Source organism: Protomyctophum parallelum (assembly GCF_964188405.1).
Source record: "Protomyctophum parallelum genome assembly, chromosome: 16".
NCBI classification, from domain to species: domain Eukaryota; kingdom Metazoa; phylum Chordata; class Actinopteri; order Myctophiformes; family Myctophidae; genus Protomyctophum; species Protomyctophum parallelum.
The window spans coordinates 21691836-21713640 of record NC_139711.1 but is presented as its reverse complement, the minus strand read 5'-3'; the positions used below and the strand labels follow the sequence as shown (position 1 = coordinate 21713640).

General features: G+C 42.7%; 1 protein-coding gene across 1 annotated transcript; it reads right to left on the bottom strand.

Annotated features, from left to right (window-relative positions):
• Positions 1 to 6966: 6966 nt before the first annotated feature.
• On the bottom strand, positions 6967 to 21580 carry adad1 (adenosine deaminase domain containing 1 (testis-specific); the record flags this gene model as incomplete). The annotated part of the gene is made up of 12 exons (XM_083786228.1): positions 6967 to 7348; positions 7797 to 7929; positions 10432 to 10690; positions 11869 to 12025; positions 14224 to 14299; positions 14736 to 14906; positions 15157 to 15280; positions 16161 to 16289; positions 16631 to 16717; positions 18438 to 18611; positions 19839 to 19979; positions 21370 to 21580. 12 exons carry the CDS (start codon positions 21578 to 21580, stop codon positions 7235 to 7237), a joined length of 1776 nt encoding a protein of 591 aa, XP_083642354.1. The 3' UTR covers positions 6967 to 7234.
• Between the last annotated feature and the right edge of the window lie 225 nt (positions 21581 to 21805).

Genomic DNA, 21805 nt, shown 5'->3' with positions numbered 1-21805 from the left:
TACATGTTCTCTGTTCTAGTGATTGTAGTTTTCATATACACTCTAGTCTACACACTTATTTATTTATTCACCAATAGAAAAATATAAATTTGTAAATTATGTAATTCATTTATTAACTTATTCCTTGGAGATTGCTGTGGAACCTACAATGTTTAATATTTCTCAGACTTTATTTTAATCGATCGCATGTTAAAGTTGCAATCCAGGACTTAAAAAATTTTAACCAAGTAATAATGTATATATAGACAGACAAACAGTATATAAAAGTCCCGGATTTCAGATTAAAGCTGTCGTCTATCAGTTGGATATTTATTGTCAATGTATTTATTGTCTGAACGTGGTAATAAAAAAATATATATTTAAACTGTGTAAATAGAGTGGGTATTTATCTACTGTACAATGTGGACAGCGAGGCCAAGATGCTTGCATGTGTCGTGTACTCCTGTACGGTCCGAGGTTCAAATCGTCTTATGTCACTTCCTCGTCTGCCTCCCCTACAATTTGTCTCTTTGTAGCGGGACGATTTATGTTATTTGATTCACAGCTTTTGTAGTTTGGCGGCCGGGCCCTGCGTGTCTTAGTGTAGGAGGTGAGCTAGTGAGAGCTGTGTAGGAGGGTGCATTCCCTCAGTGAGTCCAGTCAGTGCTAGCCACATGTGGAACATGTACAGTACAGTCATAATGTCATCCAGCGAGGAAAACGCACATGGAGTCAAGACTTGGTGTCTGTTGACGTAACCATGTGTTGACCTAGCACCCAAAATGCATGTGCCTCCGTGGCGGAGGGAATGTCCCACGGGCCCACTGATGCGAGATTGACGGCTCAAATACGTCTTTACTCTGTAAAGTTGCAGACCCATAAAAGGTCCATTTGGTTCCTAATTATCATTTAGTTGGGAGGACCCCTGGGGTCCCCGGACCCCCTCTGGGAACCACTGCTCTAGCAGTGTCTCAAGTGTGCAACCACATCAAAGGAGTTGCATATCCTGTTTGTCTCAATAATCTACCAGCAGCAGTGGTGGGGGGAAAAAAAGGTACTCACATTGTTTTACTCAAGTGAAAATATCAATATATCACAAAAAATATCGTTGTTACAATTAAAGTCCGTTATTAAAATTTTACTTAAAGGACAACTTTAGTTTTTTTCAACCAGGTTCATGTTTTAGGTTGTTCTTAGATACATTAAAAGGTGAGTGTTAAATTTCTTTCATTTGCTGCCTTCTTTCGTTTTAGGGGTTTTAGCTCTTTTTGACAGGGGGGCGGGGGCATTCGAGCATGGGGCTAAATATGTATTTTTTCACAAAATGTTATGGCGATTTAAATTTTTTGTATTTACTATAGTCCTACTAGACCCCAAGAAATGACATCTTACGCAGAGGAGGAAACACGCCGCCAGCACGCACAGCGCCCCGAGCGGGAATTGAACGCAGGACCTTCTAGCTGTGAGGTGCCGCGCTATGAGCTTGTAGGTCTGCTATTTTAGAAAAATCATTCAAATGTGACACAAATCTTTGAATATATATATTCTTTCAGAGCAAACATTTTTAACCAAAATCTTTGCTTCTGAGGGGTTCCTGGAACAACATATTTTCAGATGGGGGTCGGTGGCCAATTACATATAATTGTTGTGGTGCTTGACATGAAATATTAAGAACCACTGATATAGAAACATACTGTAGGTATTTCAGAAAACTATCATGATTTAGAAGACATTATTTTAATTTAAAGTCAGGCCTAAATTATCAATGTTCCCCCTAACGTGCGCGCAGCTCAGGAACGCCGAACTGAACAAATCTGTAGTTGTGTTGCCAAGTGGTTTCACACACACACACACACACACACACAAACAATTTGGCTGGGGACCCCCGCAACAAAAGCCAGTGTAGAGTGTAGTGGCATGCCTAGCAAATGCTCACATCATATAAACCACATGCATACATTTTTAGGCTACCATCTTCGTCTTGTATTAATAATCATAATACCGCTTCTCTGCCAGGACTAACCATTTTTATACATCCGTCAATATCAATCAGTATGTCATGCATTGTTATTTTGTTGACTCATTCAGGCCTATTGTATTCATGTACACAATATTTTGTCAACATTTATTCCTCTACATGGCAATATAGCTACATAGCTATAATACTGAATAATAATAATGGATATACTGTACATTTTTAATTTATCTGGCAGGGAAGTGAGGGAACAGTTTATTAAAAGTAATGCAACTGTTACTTATTCTGTAATTAGGTTTGAATAAAGCCATAACTTGACATCATGAGCGTAATGTACAGATCATCATAATGTTGCTCAGCGGTTGTTCAAGTTGCACTCAGAAGGTTGGAGTGTTTGCTCAGACCGATGAAAAATGAGAGGGAACGTTGTCCATGATCACCTGCAAGCATCTGTAACCACACTAAATATGTGATTTAGGACATGATCACCTGCAAGCATCTGTAACCACACTAAATATAATGTGATTTAGGACATGATCACCTGCAAGCATCTGTAACCACACTAAATATGTGATTTAGGACATGATCACCTGCAAGCATCTGTAACCACACTAAATATGTGATTTAGGACATGATCACCTGCAAGCATCTGTAACCACACTAGATATAATGTGATTTAGGACAGGATCACCTGCAAGCATCTGTAACCACACTAAATATGTGATTTAGGACATGATCACCTGCAAGCATCTGTAACCACACTAAATATGTGATTTAGGACATGATCACCTGCAAGCATCTGTAACCACACTAAATATGTGATTTAGGACATGATCACCTGCAAGCATCTGTAACCACACTAGATATAATGTGATTTAGGACAGGATCACCTGCAAGCATCTGTAACCACACTAGATATGTGATTTAGGACAGGATCACCTGCAAGCATCTGTAACCACACTAAATATAATGTGATTTAGGACATGATTACCTGCAAGCATCTGTAACCACACTAAATATGTGATTTAGGACAGGATCACCTGCAAGCATCTGTAACCACACTAAATATAATGTGATTTAGGACAGGATCACCTGCAAGCATCTGTAACCACACTAAATATGTGATTTAGGACAGGATCACCTGCAAGCATCTGTAACCACACTAAATATAATGTGATTTAGGACATGATTACCTGCAAGCATCTGTAACCACACTAAATATGTGATTTAGGACAGGATCACCTGCAATCATCTGTAACCACACTAAATATAATGTGATTTAGGACATGATCACCTGCAAGCATCTGTAACCACACTAAATATGTGATTTAGGACATGATCACCTGCAAGCATCTGTAACCACACTAAATATAATGTGATTTAGGACAGGATCACCTGCAAGCATCTGTAACCACACTAAATATGTGATTTAGGACAGGATCACCTGCAAGCATCTGTAACCACACTAAATATAATGTGATTCAGGACATGATCACCTGCAAGCATCTGTAACCACACTAAATATAATGTGATTTAGGACATGATCACCTGCAAGCATCTGTAACCACACTAAATATGTGATTCAGGACATGATCACCTGCAAGCATCTGTAACCACACTAAATATAATGTGATTTAGGACATGATCACCTGCAAGCATCTGTAACCACACTAAATATGTGATTTAGGACAGGATCACCTGCAAGCATCTGTAACCACACTAAATATAATGTGATTTAGGACAGGATCACCTGCAAGCATCTGTAACCACACTAAATATGTGATTCAGGACAGGATCCCCTGCAAGCATCTGTAACCACACTAAATATGTGATTTAGGACAGGATCACCTGCAAGCATCTGTAACCACTAACCACACTAAATACAATGTGATTCAGGACATGATCACCTGCAAGCATCTGTAACCACTAACCACACTAAATATAATGTGATTCAGGACATGATCACCTGCAAGCATCTGTAACCACACTAAATATAATGTGATTTAGGACATGCGCTCGTGAGGGACGATGTCTAAACATTTCTCTACTGCAATAATCACAAAAAAGATTATGAGATATGAATACTTTGCCAAACTACTAATTATCCTAGAGCACAAGCTAACCTATGCTGACCAACACTGCTCCAAAACAACTGCAGAGTATCTACAGTATCTATCAGCACAGTGCACACACACCGTTCACCTCCCACACACCAATGTAAAGCTTTTAATCCTGAACCATCAAACTCCTGAATCCTCTCTAAGACGTAAATAGACATTGACATACTGTACAACTCACACACTTGCACGCCGCCGAGTCCTTTTCCGTCTGACAAAAGCAGAGGGACATGAAACAGATGGACACAGACAGACGGATTGTTCCGGTCGCAGGTCTGCTGAAGACACACAAGACAACCTGCGTTGTTTACGACCCAAACCCACTGCATCGCAGCACGCATACACAGGAAGCCCGAGCATTTCCTGTGTGCGTGTGTTGTAGTCAAGGATCAGATGGTGTCGTGTTATAACCAGGTGTTAACCTATTCAAACCGGGAAAGCAGCCGTGTCATTTAACATTTTTAATAACTTTGTCAATCATTTTAATACGTTGGCTTGCCTATAAACCATTTGTTCAAATCTTGGAATGTACTGTACTGTAACACTATAGAAACACTATAACACTATAGAAACACTATAACACAATAGAAACACTATAGATAGTACAGTAGGCTGACAGGATATGGAGAGAGATGGGGAGTGATCACGCAGGTGACACAGGAATCGGGACTCAAACTTGCGACACGCCGTCAGCCTAGGTGCCTACAATTTGCAAACATTTTTCCCATTTTTCCCCCAAAAAATGTAGATGAAAGTCTGCGGCAAATACATATAATTTTGGGGGTTGACATGAAAACGTGAGAACCAAGTGATATATTATTATTTTTGGAAAACTGTAGACATTTGTAGGCCTTACTTCTTCTTAATGCGTTAAAGATGAACTGAGACATATCATACTATAATTCTAACAATGTCTGTGTGTGTGAGTGTGTGTGTGTGTGTGTCAGAAACAAAGCATTATCTCCTCATATCTATCTATCTGCCTGCACCAATCGCTCCCACTTTTCACACAGGCATTGACCATATGAATATGGAGGGCGTAACGGAGCCCTTTTTTCGATTTGACACATTAATGATTAATAATGAATTTATTTGTGAATTAAAAATGCGACCAGTGCGCAGTACCCCCCGCGGCCACCAGGGGGGGGGGGGGGGATTTGCTGCCAAAAACAACACTGCCACCAAACAGACCGTGTCAACAATGAGTGACTGACTATACAGAGCCGTCTCCCCGACAATATCGCAGAGACAGTTCTCTTATTCTTGGACCACAATTCTTATAGGAGACGACTCCAAGATGACCCAATGCTATTTTCAACAGAGAAATTACTTCCGCCACCCAGGGGATGAATGAGTGACATCAGGACTTCAGTACTAAAATATTTATCCACCCGCTGGCACACGGCGATCTCCAGGCCACGCACGTCGCTGCACAGAGAGTCCCCTGGGAGGAGGAGGGGGGCAGCGAGCGAAAGACATGTTCGTCAACTATACCTTTTCGTCACTGGCGAAACTAAATGAAATTGGTACTACAAACTAATCCATGATGACTAAAAACTAGACTAAATATATTGAGAATTACGTCGACAAATAGACAAAGAAATGTTCGTCAACTACCTTTTCGTCACTGGCGAAAACTAAATAAAATTGGTACTAAAAACTAAGCGATGACTAAAACTGAGACTAAATATATTGACAATTACGTCGACAAATAGACAAAGAAATGTTCGTCAACTACCTTTTCGTCACTGGCGAAAACTAAATAAAATTGGCACTAAAAACTAAGCGATGACTAAAACAGACTAAATATATTGACAATTACGTCGACAAATAGACAAAGAAATGTTCGTCAACTACCTTTCGTCACTGGCGAAAACTAAATGGAAATTAAATGAAAAACTAAAGCTATGATGACTGAAACTGAGACTAAATATATTGATAATTACGTCGGGGGGGGGGGGGGGGGCAAATATCTCACAACGGGTAAGGGCTAGTAGTAATAATGTAGGAAAACGAGGAATGCCATTACAGTCTTAGGGCACTTAGGCAGCTATAGATTATTTTGTTAGCGATTACTCTTTTTTTTTAATCAATCGAATACTAATTGAGAAGCGCAATATTCCTTAAAAAAAAAAAAAAAAAAACATGTATAGATTTGTATAATCGACTAGATTGATTAGCCCATTTTGCAGTCATTGTATTTGTTGCACAATGGCAGAAATACAGACAAGAGCAGATCAACAGGCTCAAAAACATTGCATTGCATCACAGAGCATTGCTGTAGATCATTTTACACTTGGTTTGCATGCTGAAAATAGCAGATCTACAAGCTCACAACGCGTTGCAGCGACGCGTTGAGAGCTTGTAGATCTGCTATTTTCAGCAAATGTAAAATTACGAAGGCATCAAGGCCAGCCAAAATAAATTTTAGTCTACTAAATCAACTCTCGATTGAGTAGACTAAAATCTTATATTTAGTCACACTAAAACATTCCGGGTGACTAAAAGTAAATGAAAACTATTCAAGAGACTAAAACTAAAATTTGCTGCCAAAAACAACACTGCCACCAAACAGACCGGGTCAACAATGAGTGACTGACTATACAGAGCCGTCTCCCCGACAATATCGCAGAGACAGTTCGCTTATTCTTGGACCACAATTCTTATAGGAGACGACTCCAAGATGACCCAATGCTATTTTCAACAGAGAAATTACTTCCGCCACCCAGGGGATGAACGAGTGACATCAGGACTTCAGTACTAAAATATTTATGGCTCAATTATAAAAGTATTTGACCTTTCACACCAGAATTTCTTCAAAACAAACTAGGATTTATTTGAAAAACCCATTGGCAAACAGCCAAACACTAACTGAAGAAAAAAAAGAAGGAAAATATATTTTTACCACAATAGAAAGTGCACTTAAACATGTACAAATTAAAAAGAGTGAAACACTTTGTTAGATAACAGATGAAAAGCCATTAGAAAACATGCCGTTTACTACAACGGCTTAGAAATTTGAGGTAAATAATAAAACATGTGCAATTTTACACATTTCGTCCTCGTTTTAAACGGTAGTGTTCCGTGAACCACAGCTACGCGTTTGGGACCCAGTCAGTCATCCATTCCAGTGGTAGTTTGGTGTGTGCGTGTGCGTGTGCGTTCATAAGCTGAACTGGTCACTGACCGGGGATTTGTGCACCCAGCTGCCATATCCCTGCTGCTGTAGGTAGGACTTCAGCAGGCTCTTAGCCTCCTGGTAAGGCTTGGCCATCATCTGCAGGGAAACACCAACAACCACCAATTCAATTCAATTCAATTCAATTCAATTCAATTCAATTCAATTCAATTCAATTCAATTCAATTCAATTGTGCTTTAATGGCACGAGGAAACACATGTTTACATTGCCAAAGCAAGTGTCAACAACATATAATAAGAAACAGTTGAAAATGGGGAAAGTATATACAGTTGGAGGGGGTACAGCATTGTTTAAACAGAGTTACGTCACATTGCGTCGTTTTGCAAATCAATTTGAGACAAATAGCTGAATATTTTCTCTAAACTATTTAAATGGTATACAAAAAAGGCTCAGATTTGTGTTGAAAGGTTTACATGTGCCTTAGGTCTAGAGGTCTACTCGGCCCGTAAGGTGGTTGTATTCCATTGGCTAAAAATGGCACATAATACAAAAAAACAAGGTGATAGAAATGAGCCGTTAGGTCACCTTGGCCTCTCTGTAGGAGACGGTGGCAAGCAGATCCTGTCTCTCGGCCTCCTTGGCTGCTAGGGTGAAGCGACTCAGCATGGCAGCTTTGCACAATCTGCTGGCCAAGCAGGAGCCACTCTTAAAGGGAGACCTGGATGAGGAGATAAGAGAAGGGTTCATGGTTTACAGTACACAACCTGCTGGCCAAGCAAGAGCCACTCTTAAAGGGAGACCTGGATGAGGAGATAAGAGAAGGGTTCATGGTTTACAGTAGAGCACAGCACGGGTCCATAAAATTGGACCCGGCCCGGAACGGACCCGGTGATATCAGAACCGAACCGATCCGGATCCGAGAACATTCTAATTGGCCGCACCCGGTCCAGAACCGGACCCGAAATAATTTGACCCGGTCCGATCAGGAGCCGATAAAAACAGGTTCGGATCCGAAAAAAACCTACCCGTTCCGAAAGACCCGACGACCCGTTACACCCGTGGTGTGTCCAATCCTATATTATGCTCATTTTCACTGTGATTATGAGACTGAACGTCAGCAATGCTGCATGCATCACCCCGTCCTCAACAAATGAGCGCTGAAAAGCGCCAATCTACAAGCTCGCAATGCGTCGCATGGTTAAGTAGGCCTACAGTTTGTGTCTTGCGTTGCACAATGTGTACAATCAGAAAGGACGACGTGCTGTAATAATTAGGCTTTATTCCAGACTGCGGTGGATCACTTTCACATCGGAAGGCTGACTTCACACAACTGACTGTGTATGTGACCGGCCGCGCACACACTGTGACACACCCACCACCAGTGGATACGTTCCATTTCCAAATCCTCGAGGCGTGTATTTTAGAACATAATCATTACAACCGTAACGCATAACCATAATATCATGTCTATTTTCAAAAACTATTTTTAAAGTTGAAAGGTTATATATATATATATATATATATATATATATATATATATAGTGTAGCGGCCAGCTATGGCTTTAGCCAATGGGACTGTCTTGGGGGTGGGACTCCCGGGACGGAGGAGTGAGTGACGCGGCATGTGAGCCTGTGAGAGGCTGTGTTGGTAGTTAGGTTGAGAGCGCAAACCTGGCTAGCATGTACACACACAAATGCTGTGGTTATATATGGATGATTGTTGAACTATAATAAAGAGAGATCTTTATCATTGGAACTACGTCTCTGCCTCCGGTTCCTGGGATCGTTACAATATATAATAAAGCTCGGGTCCTGCACGGGTATTTCGGGTATTCTGCATTTCAGATACCCGAAACGAGATCCGCAGCTTTGAAATGGAACCGCCCGTTCCCCGACGGCACGTCAATATTTTGCACCCGACCCGGCTCGGTTCTCGGGTCGGATCTCGGGTATTCGGGTCTGGGTGGACCCGTGCTGTGCTCTAGTTTACAGTACACAACCTGCTGGCCAAGCAAGAGCCACTCTTAAAGGGAGACCTGGCGGGATTGGCGAAAGGGCCTTTCTGTGTGGAGTTTGCATGTTCTCCCCGTGTCCCCCTAGGGTAGGTACCCTCCCAAAAAACATGCAGTAATCCTGGTCTCTAAACTGCCTCCCCCTGGCTAGCCGGGGCGCCTAGTGGAGGGGAAAGGAACTGGTTGGAATAACGTGTTCCTTCCACGCGCTACGTCCAACCAGGGAAACTCCCCCCTGTCAGGTGTAAAGGAGCAACTTGGACACTCAGGTATGAAGGAAGCATGAGTTCAAGTCAGTTGCTCTCCCCAGGTTGGCGGAGGGTGTGTAGAGCCCAGGATCACATTAGATAATTGACACAGGGGTGAAAAATGGGTTAAAAAAAGGGAGACCTGGATGAGGAGATAAGAGAAGCCAGGGTTTATGGTTTACAGCAGTGGTTCCCAAACGATTTCATGTCATGTCAAATCGACACTCATTAGCCTGCAGACCCCATTTAGTGGCAGTGGCTCAGGATGGGAACCGCATGGTGCTTTTTGACGAGTATACTCGTGATAAGGATTGCGCAACATATGAGTGAATAATGGTGTGCCTGTCTACGTTCTGATTGGTTCGTAAAAAAAAATGTTTAGTTTTTTACCAAATGACTAGATGTGTCAGAGACAAAAAATAATTGGGAGCGTTTTACTCATTGCTGACTGTCTGAATACCAAAAAAATAAATAAAAAATCATTAAGTTTTGACATATTCTTGCTTATAGCTACTTTAACATTGAGCGGTGAAATGTCCCTTTAACCCATTCAGAACGGGAACCCCTGTTGGTGTTCTAAGCATTATGTTACACTTTATTAGCTATTGAAAAATCGTGAAAATGCGACGCAAATTTGGAATATATATTCTTTCAGAGCGAACGTTTTTAACTCAAATATTTGCTTCTGAGAGGGTTCCTGGAACAACATATTTTCAGATGGGGGTCGGCGGCCAAATACATATAATCTTGGGGGTCTTGACATGAAAAACTAGGAGGAACCACTGACATAGAAACATGGGTTTTACAGAAAACGGTTATGATTTAGAAGCCATTTGTAGAATCGTTGTCATGTCTAAAATGGGTTAATAAAGTACCCATCCATCTATAAAATGAGATTAAATGCATCGTCAATGTACAGTACACAGTACGCAGTACAAGTACAGTATCTAAAATCCTTACTCTTCCACGGTCTTGCCCTCCAGGCCGTCCACCACCTCCAGCACGCTGTCTCCGTAGGTCCAGTTGACGCTGAGGTTCCGCTGCTGCCCCCCCCCACCGGAGGAGGAGGAGGACGAAGAGGTGTCCTGCACCACGGACGGCAGCAGGCGGATGTGGGGCTGCAGCATGCAGTAGTACATGGGCAGGCGCGGGGTGATGCCCTCCACCCGCTGGCACACGGCGATCTCCAGGCCACGCACGTCGCTGCACAGAGAGTCCCCTGGGAGGAGGAGGGGGGCAGCGAGCGAAAGACATGTTCGTCAACTATACCTTTTCGTCACTGGCGAAACTAAATGAAATTGGTACTACAAACTAATCCATGATGACTAAAACTGAGACTAAATATATTGACAATTACGTCGACAAATAGACAAAGAAATGCCTGCCTTTATTTTCTTCTAATGATTTGATCGCCCCAAAATATTGTGTTCATTGTCATGATTTGTCACGATCCGAGATGGCTTTGTCCGCAGCGTAACCGTCTTTAAATAAATACTTAAATCCTATGAGAAATGCATTGCATTTCATTTCCTGGGCCACTCGTCGTTCTGAAAGGGGGAGGGACTGCGACGACAAGAGAGCCAGTATAAGTCATTTTACACTCTGTTGCATGCTGAAAATAGCCGATCTACAAGCTCACAACAAGTCCATTTTCAGCAAGTGTAAAATCAGCCATTACGACGGCATCAAGGCCCTCCAAAATACATTTTAGTCGACTACCGGTAAATCAACTGTAGATTTAGTCGACTAAAATCGTATGATATTTAGTCGACTAAAACTAGAATAGCATTAAAAACATTCCGGGTGAATAAAATGTGACTAAAACTAAATTAAGTTTCATTCCAAAGACTATGACTAAACAAGAATGTTAATTTGCTACCAAAAACAACACTGCCATGATGACTAAAACAGAGACACTAGACTAAAATGATAGGGAGGGACTAGTGGAGAAGAGATCCAGCAGAGATCCGTCCAGTCATTTTTATGTTTGGCTGTGCTCGGGTGTTGCGTTCCGAAAATAGCAGATCTACAAGCTCACGACGAGTCGCGCTGCAACGCCTTGTGAGCTTGTAGATCGGCCAACTTCAGCATGCGCAAGTGTAAAATCACCCATTACGATGCCATCAAAGCCTGATAAAATACGACAAATTCTAGTGTAATTTTGTCATCTAAAATCGTGTATTTAGTCGGCAGGGGAATTGTAGTAGACTACAATTCCCATAATGCTTTGGTGCACTGTCTTACTGAGACATGTAGTCCAGGAAGTAAGTGAGCCCAGTGTCCATGTCCATGACATGATTGGCATCAGAGACACTGGGCTCACTGCTAAAATCTAAAATATCTAATATCCTCACTCACCTATGAGGATGTTCAATGAAGTGGCTCAGCAGCACTCACCTATGAGGATGCTCTTGACGTAGAGGGGTTCAATGAAGTGGCTCAGCAGCGCCCCCTGGTAGCCCAGCACCTGCCAGCGGCTCAGCTTGTCAGTGACCGACATACTGACTACCTTGGAGTCCCACTGCTCCATGGTGCAGGAGAACACGGAGAACACCTGCCGACCAGCACAAACCAAGAGGGACCGTCACATTTTAACACCCTCACAAAAAACATGCAGTAACCCTGGTCTCTAAACTGCCTCCCCCTGGCCAGCCGGGGCGGGAGGGGAAAGGAACTGGTCGGAATAACGTGTTCCTTCCAGGCGCTACATCTGGCTGGGGAAACTCAACTCCCCCCCTGTCAGGTGAAAAGAAGCAGATTGATTAATGAAAATCACACCCCTGTGAAGTGAGCAGTGCAATGTTGCGCAACATTGCACTGCTCACTTCACAGGGGTGTGATTTTCATTATTATTACAGTAGAAGTATTTTTCTTATGAAAGCAGAGAGTCTTCTGTTTCATACGGTATATAGTATGTACATTTCGCTATAGGCCTTATTTTGTGAATAATAGTTCTTCTGGTCCATGCATTTTCTGAAATCCTCTCTGGTGGGCGCAAGCTGCATTCAATAGCCAATTACTGACAAACTATATTTGTATATATTTGTATATTTGTTTTCCTCCTAAAAGTAGACATTCAGGGCTTTCATTCAGTGTGTAGTATGTATATGATAATAATTTATTTATGTTTATATCTGCCTGTCAATCTCTGTGACTTTAAACCTTTATAACTCGCTATGATAACTTCATGAGGAAATGCTCACTTCACAGGGGTGTGATTTTTATTATTATTACAGTATTAGTTTTTTTCTTATGAAAGCAGAGGGTCTTCTGTTTCATACGGTATATAATATGTACATGTCGCTATAGGCCTTATTTTGTGAATAATAGTTGGACCTGAACAACTGCATTCAATAGCCTGACAAACTGTACATGGGATCAATATTATGTATTTGTTTTCCTCCTAAAAGTAGACAATTAGGGCTTTCATTCAGTGTGTAGTATGTATATGACAATAATTTATTTATGTTTATTTTTATATCTGCCTTCAGAACGATAGTATAACGGTGAGATGCGTTACTGGATCGGTGAGTTTAGTGGTTGAGGTTGACATGTCTGGACATGTTTGAGGAAAGAAGCACAGGAGAGAGAGATGATCAAATAACTGGCTGCTTTGTTGGACAACGCTATCTTCACTTTGTTTGGGCAAAGAAGCAGAGATCAGCGATGGAAAAGAGTTTTATCCACGGCAGATAAGTAATGACGTATTATCGAGGGACCGCCATGATCAACTAACTGCCTGGGACCGAGGCTACGTTGTCACCAGCCAATGCAGCCATCGCTATCCGTTGTGTGATTGTAGCCTTTTTATTCATTATAATTGCAGTGATAAGACCTATATCACAGCCGGGCGTCTCTCTCGATACCGTGGATATAGCCTACACCCTACATCCACAATCACACAACGGATAGCGATGATGGCTGCATTGGCTGACGAAGACGTAGGCAGTAAGTTGATCATGGCGGTCCTTCGATAATACGTCATTACTTATCTGCCGTGGATATAAAGCTCTTTTCCATCGCTGATCGTGCTTCTTGCCCAAACAAACAAAGTGAAGACGCGATGGCGATACACACAACGGATAGCGATGGCTGGTGAAGACTGAAGACGTAGCCAGGCAGTTAGTTGATCATGGCGTGTGCCGTGTGCGTGTTGAAAACGTTATGAAATGGCGATCGTTGAAGATTATTCTTGGTTTATATACTGGCAGAGGGCAAATCGACACGACTGCGTTATATCTTTTTCCGAGAATGAGTGAGCGGTGCAAGGCGATCGCAAGGCGCAGTGGGGCCTGGGGGGGGGAACTCAAACTGCCAAAGCGATCAAGAGACTCCCCCCACAAAGCTTCCTCGGGAGAAACCATGTAGAAACAGGAGGGGAGGGGGAATCGAGTGTATTCACAGACACTAGAGTATGGGTAACTCCATTTTAGATGCCCTGACATCTGCGTTGGTCTATGCCGTTGCCGTGCAGACCCATACGTGTAATGGAGGCATTGGAGGAGGGAGCGTCTTCGCCACAGACAGACCTCTTTTCAGGAGGGAGGGGCTTTTTACTCCCGGATCACATATTGGAGCTTCCTGGAGACGAAAGCTGTTATTTTCTTCGGTGTCCTGGAGCATAGGACGTTGATGTACAGTAAGCAATAAAAAAACGTATAAAACGTATAGTTACGCTTCGCGCGTACGGCGTTCGATATTAATAAAGCGTATGGATACGTTTCCAGCATTTTTTGTGTTAAGTACGCCCACCTTTCCCTCCACGGTCAGGTGCAGGCTGATCTGGTTGCTGACCTCCCACGCCGACATCGACATCGGGTTCAGACGCCTGCGGGCAAGAGAACACAAACCAACTAGAAGATGAAAATTAGGAGATTTTTCGTTCAGCACCTGTGCAAAGAAGAACCGAGCCGTTGCTATAGAGCAGTGGTTTTCAACGGACCACCGGTTGAAACCTTGGTGGTCCTTGAGGTGGTCCGCAGCTAAATAAATGATGGAGAGTTGGTAAACCAAATGGAATAGGATAGGATATTTAACTCTTGAGGGCGTAGATTGAAACCAAACCATTTGGTTTCATTTTACGCTCTAAAGAGTTACATTAGCCTATTGTTAAACATCTGCATTAGGCCTACTTAATTAACAAGAAGTCTACACAATCATTACATTTCCGGGGGTCCCCAGCCAAAAACGTTGAGAACCCCTGCTCTAGAGCACCGATTGTAGATCAGAGACAGACAGACAGACAGACAGACAGACAGACAGACCTCACAGCGGGGACCTGTGCGGCTCCCTTGGGCAGCTGGCTGATGAACAGGTGCAGGCTGATGTCACTCTTGAGGCCCAGCAGCCGGTTGCTGCCGCTCTTCTCAAAGATGGACTTCTGCTTGAGCGCGGGGCTCTTACTGAAGAACAGCAGCAGGTGTTGGTACAGGTACCTATAGGTAGCAAAGCAGCAGCAAACCCCTTCAGCACTAGTGTTCATGGTTCACAGCAAATGGTTTTGATTTAGTTTATAGTCAGTCTTTCGAATAAAATGTCATTTAGTTTTAGTCAGATTTTAGTCATCTGAAATGTTTTTGTAGCCCGACATTGTCGATATTTGTTGACGAAATTGTCAATATATTTAGTCATAGTTTTAAGTCAGTGAAATGAACACTTGAAATGCAGTCATGTGCTGCTACTAACCTCATGAGGGATCGCCTTGCAGCCACGACTGCATGCGAGTCGTGCAGAATGCGTCCGTTGGGCATGGCACTCTCTCTGGTGTTGAAGTTCCCGGTTCCGATGGCGATCACCTCGCATCCGCTCGCTAGACGGGAGGAAAAGAGGCAGAACACACAGGAGGAATCGGCATTGTCAACTTCAGCAACCTGATAATTTTGATTCTCAGTTACTCTTCAGGATTCAAATAAAGAAATTGCAAAAACACCCCGCTTTAGAACAGATAGTTCTAAGTTTAAAATAATGGTTAAAGTGGTTAAAAGCTTAGTGACACAGGCGTGAATTCCGTTTGTGTCCGAGCATAGGCATGGTAACGCCCCGCCTGCCTGTGATTGGCCTACCGACACTGTCCTCCGAGGTGGATATGCTGGATCATGATGCCTGGATAGTCTGATGCGAGGTTACTCCGTGGTGGGAAATAATACAAGTAGTATGGTATGATACAAGAGAACGCTAACTTGTACGTTTTATTTTTGATTGAACATGCACGCCATAATATGATTTGATTTGGGTGTGTTCTAAAATAAAGTGTTTGTGTTGTGTAATTTGTTTGTTTGTGTAAACTTGAAACATTATTGTAGGCCTACTATAAAAAGGTCTATCCTTTTTAGTGTAATAGTATTAGTTTACTATAATTAGATAATTAATACACGATAATCAACACTATCAAAGCAAACAGCATAAACAATACGTTTGCCTCTTCTACAAAAATAAAACGTAGAAGTTAGTTACAAGGCTGCATTCTGTCTCGCGTGTCAAACTTTCAGTCTCTTGCAGCCTATTATTTATTTCTCAATCTCACCACGGAGTAACCTCACGTCTCGGAGGACAGTCAAGACGGGCAGTGTCAGTAGACCAATCACAGGCAGGCGGGGCGTTACCATGCCTCAGCCATGCCTATGCTCGGACACAAACAGAATTCATGCGTGACACAGATGCGTCTAAATGGGTTATAGGTAGGAACATACAGCTCTGAATGATGAAGGCAGCAGCAGAGCTGATACAGGAGGAAAACTCTGGGTAAGTCTTCATCAACTTCAACAGCTGCTCCTTCACAGCCTGCGGTATTTGGTCGTTGAGAGGGTTCGTCTTGTGTTCTGGATGAGGTAAAAGCAAGACAAACATCAACGACAACAACATCTCTGTGAATTCAAGGCAAGACCCCCAAAATGTATCTGCATTTGGCTGTGGAATCCCATCTCAAAAACACTCTGTGCCAGGCACCTCCAGAAGCAAAGGCTTTGAAAATGTTTTTTTTCTCCTGCAAAATAGCAGCTCGACAAAGCTCATATCAGCTATTTTGGAATATATCATGATAGTGATGCTACATTAACTAATTTAGCTGCGGACCCCTTAGTACCCCCTAAGGATAAAACTTTGAAAACCAATGATGTACAGAGAAAGACCGAGTCTGTCTGTTAAGACATGGTAAGCTTACCATGGATAGGTCTGAAAGATTGGTTGTACGCGGCTGTGGAATCCTTCTCCTTCACTGGCAGAGGAGGGGGGCCCTCTGAAGAGAAATCTGAAGAGAAATAGTAGCACAGGGCCTAGTTACAAGTCACAATGTAGGCATTTAGCAATTTACAGTGAGCAAGGGAAACAAAGCCTTTATATTATCGTTATTTCTTTGCATTGCATTTACTGCACTTATTTCCACTGTCATTGGTCGTTATATCTATCTATATATATCTTTTTTATATTGTTGTTCAGCACCAGAAAAAGCGTTTTGAGATGCGTGTGCTAACCCTTGGACTCTAACACAAAGTAACATATCAAATGACCGATATCAGATCTCCGATTATTTGCAGGGTCATATCTGCCGATACCGATTCTGACCGATTCTGATATTATACAGAGGACCACAATGGAAACAAGCCCATGCCCTAGGAGCCCAAAGCCTGTTAACTCAATGTCTGCCAAGGACTTAATTAACTTCTTTTTTTATCAACTCCCACGGCGCCAACAACGCCATTAATGCCTTTTTAAAACGTGTATAACGTTGGGCAAAAAAAGAAAAAAGAATGAGATCAGTACACAAATGAAATGTAGAATTATTTTACATTTGTATTTATTCTTTTGCTGGTGAAAACCGATTCAATAATCTGTATTATTTTGAGATCATTCCGATACCGATATGGCATTTTTATGGCCAATATGGCCAATTCCGATTATGCTACAGATTACTCGTGCATCCCTAATAGAAATAGAAATAGTAATCTAGGATCATAGATAAAACAAGAACATATCATCATTCAAAACAGAAGAAAAGCACAGCTTTTCCATAAGCCTGCAAGGTTGTCGACCTTGCAGGCTATAGGTGAGTAAATTTATGAAGAAATATCACTTAACCCCCAAATAATTGATACAAAGGGTTTTTCAATGGATTCTGGTAGTATTGGGCATGCTCATCATCATTCATCACTTTTCGACCGCGGTCGAGATCATGGATTTCACAATGTTACACCAGACTTCCCGGTCCTTCATTACCATCCACAGTTCCTGCTTACTGATGCCCGTGTCCCTGACATCAGGGCACGACAGTTTCCTACCTCTGGTCTGCTTTGAGGTAGGACTCCAGAGAAGGGGGGGAAGATATAACCTCAACCACAAATGTCTTCTAAATCCTGACAGTTTTCTGAAAAACCCTATGTTTCTATGTCAGTGGTTCTCAAACTTTTTCTGTAAATCTGTATTTGGCCGCCGACCCCCATCTGAAAATATGTTGTTCCAGGGACCCCCCCAGAAGCAAAGATTTGAGTTAAAAACGTTCACTCTGAAAGAATATATATCAAAAGATTTGTGCCACATTTTCACGTTTTTTCAAAAATAGCAGATCTACAAACTCGAGCTTGTAGATCTGCTATTTTTCAATAGCTAAAGTATAACATAATGCTTTAAACCCATTCTGGGCCTTTGTGTTTTAAGCATTATGTTATACTGATCTACAAGATCATAGCACGGCAGCAAGTGCTATGAGCTTGTTAGTCTGCTAATTTTGAAAAATCGTGAAAATGTGGCGCAAATCTTTGAATATATATTCTTTCAGAGTGAACGTTTTTAACTCAGATCTTTGCTTCTGGGGGGAGGAGAACCACTGACATAGAGAACATGGGTTTTTCAGAAAACTGTCAGAATTTAGAAGGCATTTGTAGAATCGTTCTCGGGTCTAAATGGGTTTTAAACACCAAAAGGGGTTCCCACCCAGAATGGGTTATTAAATCTCTCGTCCCGTTTCGTCTCACCTTCCCCCGGGGCCTCGGGAAAGTCGGCCTGGTCCTCCAGCAAGGGCAGCAGCTCCTCCAAGGCCAGCTCGGCCGCTTTGGACTTGGCCTCCTTCTTGGTCTTTCCCATTCCCGTCTTGTAGATGGCGCCATCGATCACGGCGCAGAAGGCGAAGTAAAGGAACATGGTGTTGCCTGAAGAAAGAGAGGGAAGCAGAGGGAGGGAGTGGAATCAACCAGAAAACGTATACGTATAATTACTCTGCGAGTTGTATTCAACCGATCGGTATAGGGAAAGAAAACAAAATCAGACCTGTCTGAAGTGAGTGGTACTGTACTGTACTGTACTGTACTGTACTGTACTGTACTGTACTGTACTGTACTGTACTGTACTGTACTGTACTGTACTGTACTGTACTGTACTGTACTGTACTGTACTGTACTTCCTCCCTGGCCTGTGTGTGTTTGTGTCTGTGTGTTAGGCTGTGCAACAGTGACACTTGGTGGTGAACAAACGCTATAACGCTATTTTCGTGCTCGGACACAGCCAGGGACACAGCCACACATATAGCTGTCTATAGGAGTGGTTGTGGTATCGGTACATCCCAACCATTGATGCAGAGTGCCAAGTAGTGAGGCTGCAGGGATACCATTTTTGAGGGGTGCTAGCCCCTCCTATGCACAGCTTGCTTTGTGTGTTTGTAGCACGGAATGTGATGATTTATAGATTTGCTGATGTACTAGTATGATCATAAGAGCACCCCTCACTTCACACGTGTGATTTGAGGTGTGAAGTGTGATTTTTTACAATCTCAGGGTAGCCGCTGAGCTGCCACTCAACTATCGAACTTAAGACTAGGTCGGTGGCCAAAAAGATTTGAGCACCACTGATATATAGTCACAGAAATTAGATCTTCACCCGGGACCCAAACTGGTGAAAATAGCAGATGATCTACAAGCTTTGTTGATCTGCAATTTTCACTACTTTTTAAATACATATTTGTTTTAATTTATGGAAATTCTTAGATCTCTTCATGACAATACTGAAATACTTTTCTTTTTATGTTTTGAAATAATAATTAAAAACCAAATGTACGAAACAAAAACTAGAGAGTTCCGACCCACTGTTTGGGAACCACCAGGGCTAAGTAATGTGCCCTGAGATTTCACCTGACCAAGGGTGGTGGGCTTGTGGCACAGTGGTAGAGTGGCTGGATGGTAACCGCAAGGTTCCCAGTTCGAACCCTGTGGGCTCCCCCAGAGTTAGTGTCGAAGTGTCCTTGAGCAAGACTCTGAACCCTTAATTGCTCCCGATGAGCAGGTTGGTGCCTTGCATGGTTTCCGCCGCCATCGGTGTATGAATGTGTGTGTGAATGGGTGAATGTAATGAACAATCTATGTATATATAAATGCAACATTTACCTGTGGTCACAGTCTCCTTGAACTCCAGGTCCAGTGGCACCGTCTGGGAGAGATGGTGCAGAGTACTCACAGGGTTGAGCTCGCCTCGCTTGTACCGCTCAATTATCACGCTTTGCATCACGGTTGGCTTGGAGCCATGAGCTTTGAGGAAGAAAAGAATATAAAAAGAATAGAATTAGGTTTAGACTAAACATACAGAACATATTTTATATTAAGAACACACTAAAACCAGGAAAGCATCCGTGTCATTTTATATTTACAATATTATTTTTTTGGTTTCTGGGGGTCCATGGACATAATCTTTTAAGATGTCATGAAAAGGTTTGATCACCACTGATACTAGAAACATAGGTTTTTCCGAAAACTGAGGAATCACCCTCAGTCTTAACTTAACTAATAATATAATTGCGGCTAGCTGTTATAAATCCCAGTTCCCAGTGCCACCATACACGTTCACTTTAAAAGACGAAGTTTGCCCGCCCCTGGGGGGCGTGAACAAGCACACACCGTTTAACTTTCGTCAGAAGCTTTTACATGGCGGCAGCGTCACGGTACAAAGGCACAAATTAAATCCTCAGAAGATCTACCAAGGACAGCGACCCTGGAGTCCAACTTATGGAGGTTTGAAAATCCAGCAGCCTTTCTAATTTGTCTCCACCAGGCCGAAGGCATGGGGAGAGAGTACATTTTGCACTCCGTCCGTGTGTCCGTCCGTCCGTTATCAGCTAATCTCCGGCACCGTTAACCCGGTCGATGCCAAACTTTGCACACACACTCCCTGGATGCCAACGATGAACCTCTGCACCACATTTTCCAGAACGGCCTGTTATAGCGCCACCATAAGGCAGCTTTTCACATTTTTTACCTAAAACTGCACCGATCTGCGTGAAACGTTGCATGCACACTCCCTAGAGGCCATGGACAAACCTTTGACCTGCATTTTCCGCATCTGCCTTTTATAGCGCCACCAGGAGGCCGACTTTTGTAAAACAGATTACAGATACTCCTCCAGATTCTGTCCTAAAATCTCACAAATCGTTACACAGTATCTCTATAGTCATGTGCTCAAGTCGGATCTGTCTGATATTTCATATTCCATCCTAATTGGCTATAATTGGCTTTCAAAGTTTGCAAGATTGCCCCATTTTGAACAAAAGCCTCAAATCATGAACGCAGCGTGCAATTTACGTGAAATCTTTTACACATTTTCTTACTAGGCTGAGGAATATATCCCACCCTTTTCACATTGGCCTGTTATAGCGCCACCAACAGGTTGATTTTTGCAAAACACATTTTTGGAACAAAATGCAAAATGCCTCAAATCATCGAATTGTCATCAAAGGCGTATGAAGAAATGGCACCCTTTTCACATTGGCCTATTATAGCGCCACTAGGAGGCCACAACCTGACCTGGCTTGGTGGAGACCTGTGCTCCGAGGGGCACTTTGTCTAGTTGGAAATTAACCTGTGTCACCTTTCTCCGATTGCAATAACGCAATAACGTGTTCAGGCATGGGCTAGCATACTGTACCTGTCCCGTGGGCATAACTGTTGTTGTTGTTGTTGGATGCGCTGCTAAACATCGCCGGGTCAAAGTGGGTGCGTTTAACAGGGCCGGGGATGCTTGGAGGCGAATACAATATAGTCCTCCCAGGGGGAGCGGACATGTTCTGGTGGAGGATCGGTTTGAAACTGGCACCCCTCGCCGATGCCCCCCGGAGGGTTCCACGTCCTGGATACATGTTGGGACCTCTGAAATTCTGAAGCAACAGGTAGACAAGAGAGTAGACTAAATAAATATATCATCTTCATCCCATTTTGGTTTTATTATTATTATGTTATACTTTAGCTATTCAAAAATAGCAGACCTACAAGCTCATAGCTTGTAGCAGATGGGGGTCGGTGGCCAATTACATATACATTTTGGGGTCCTTGACATGAAATACTTTGTGAACCACTGACATACG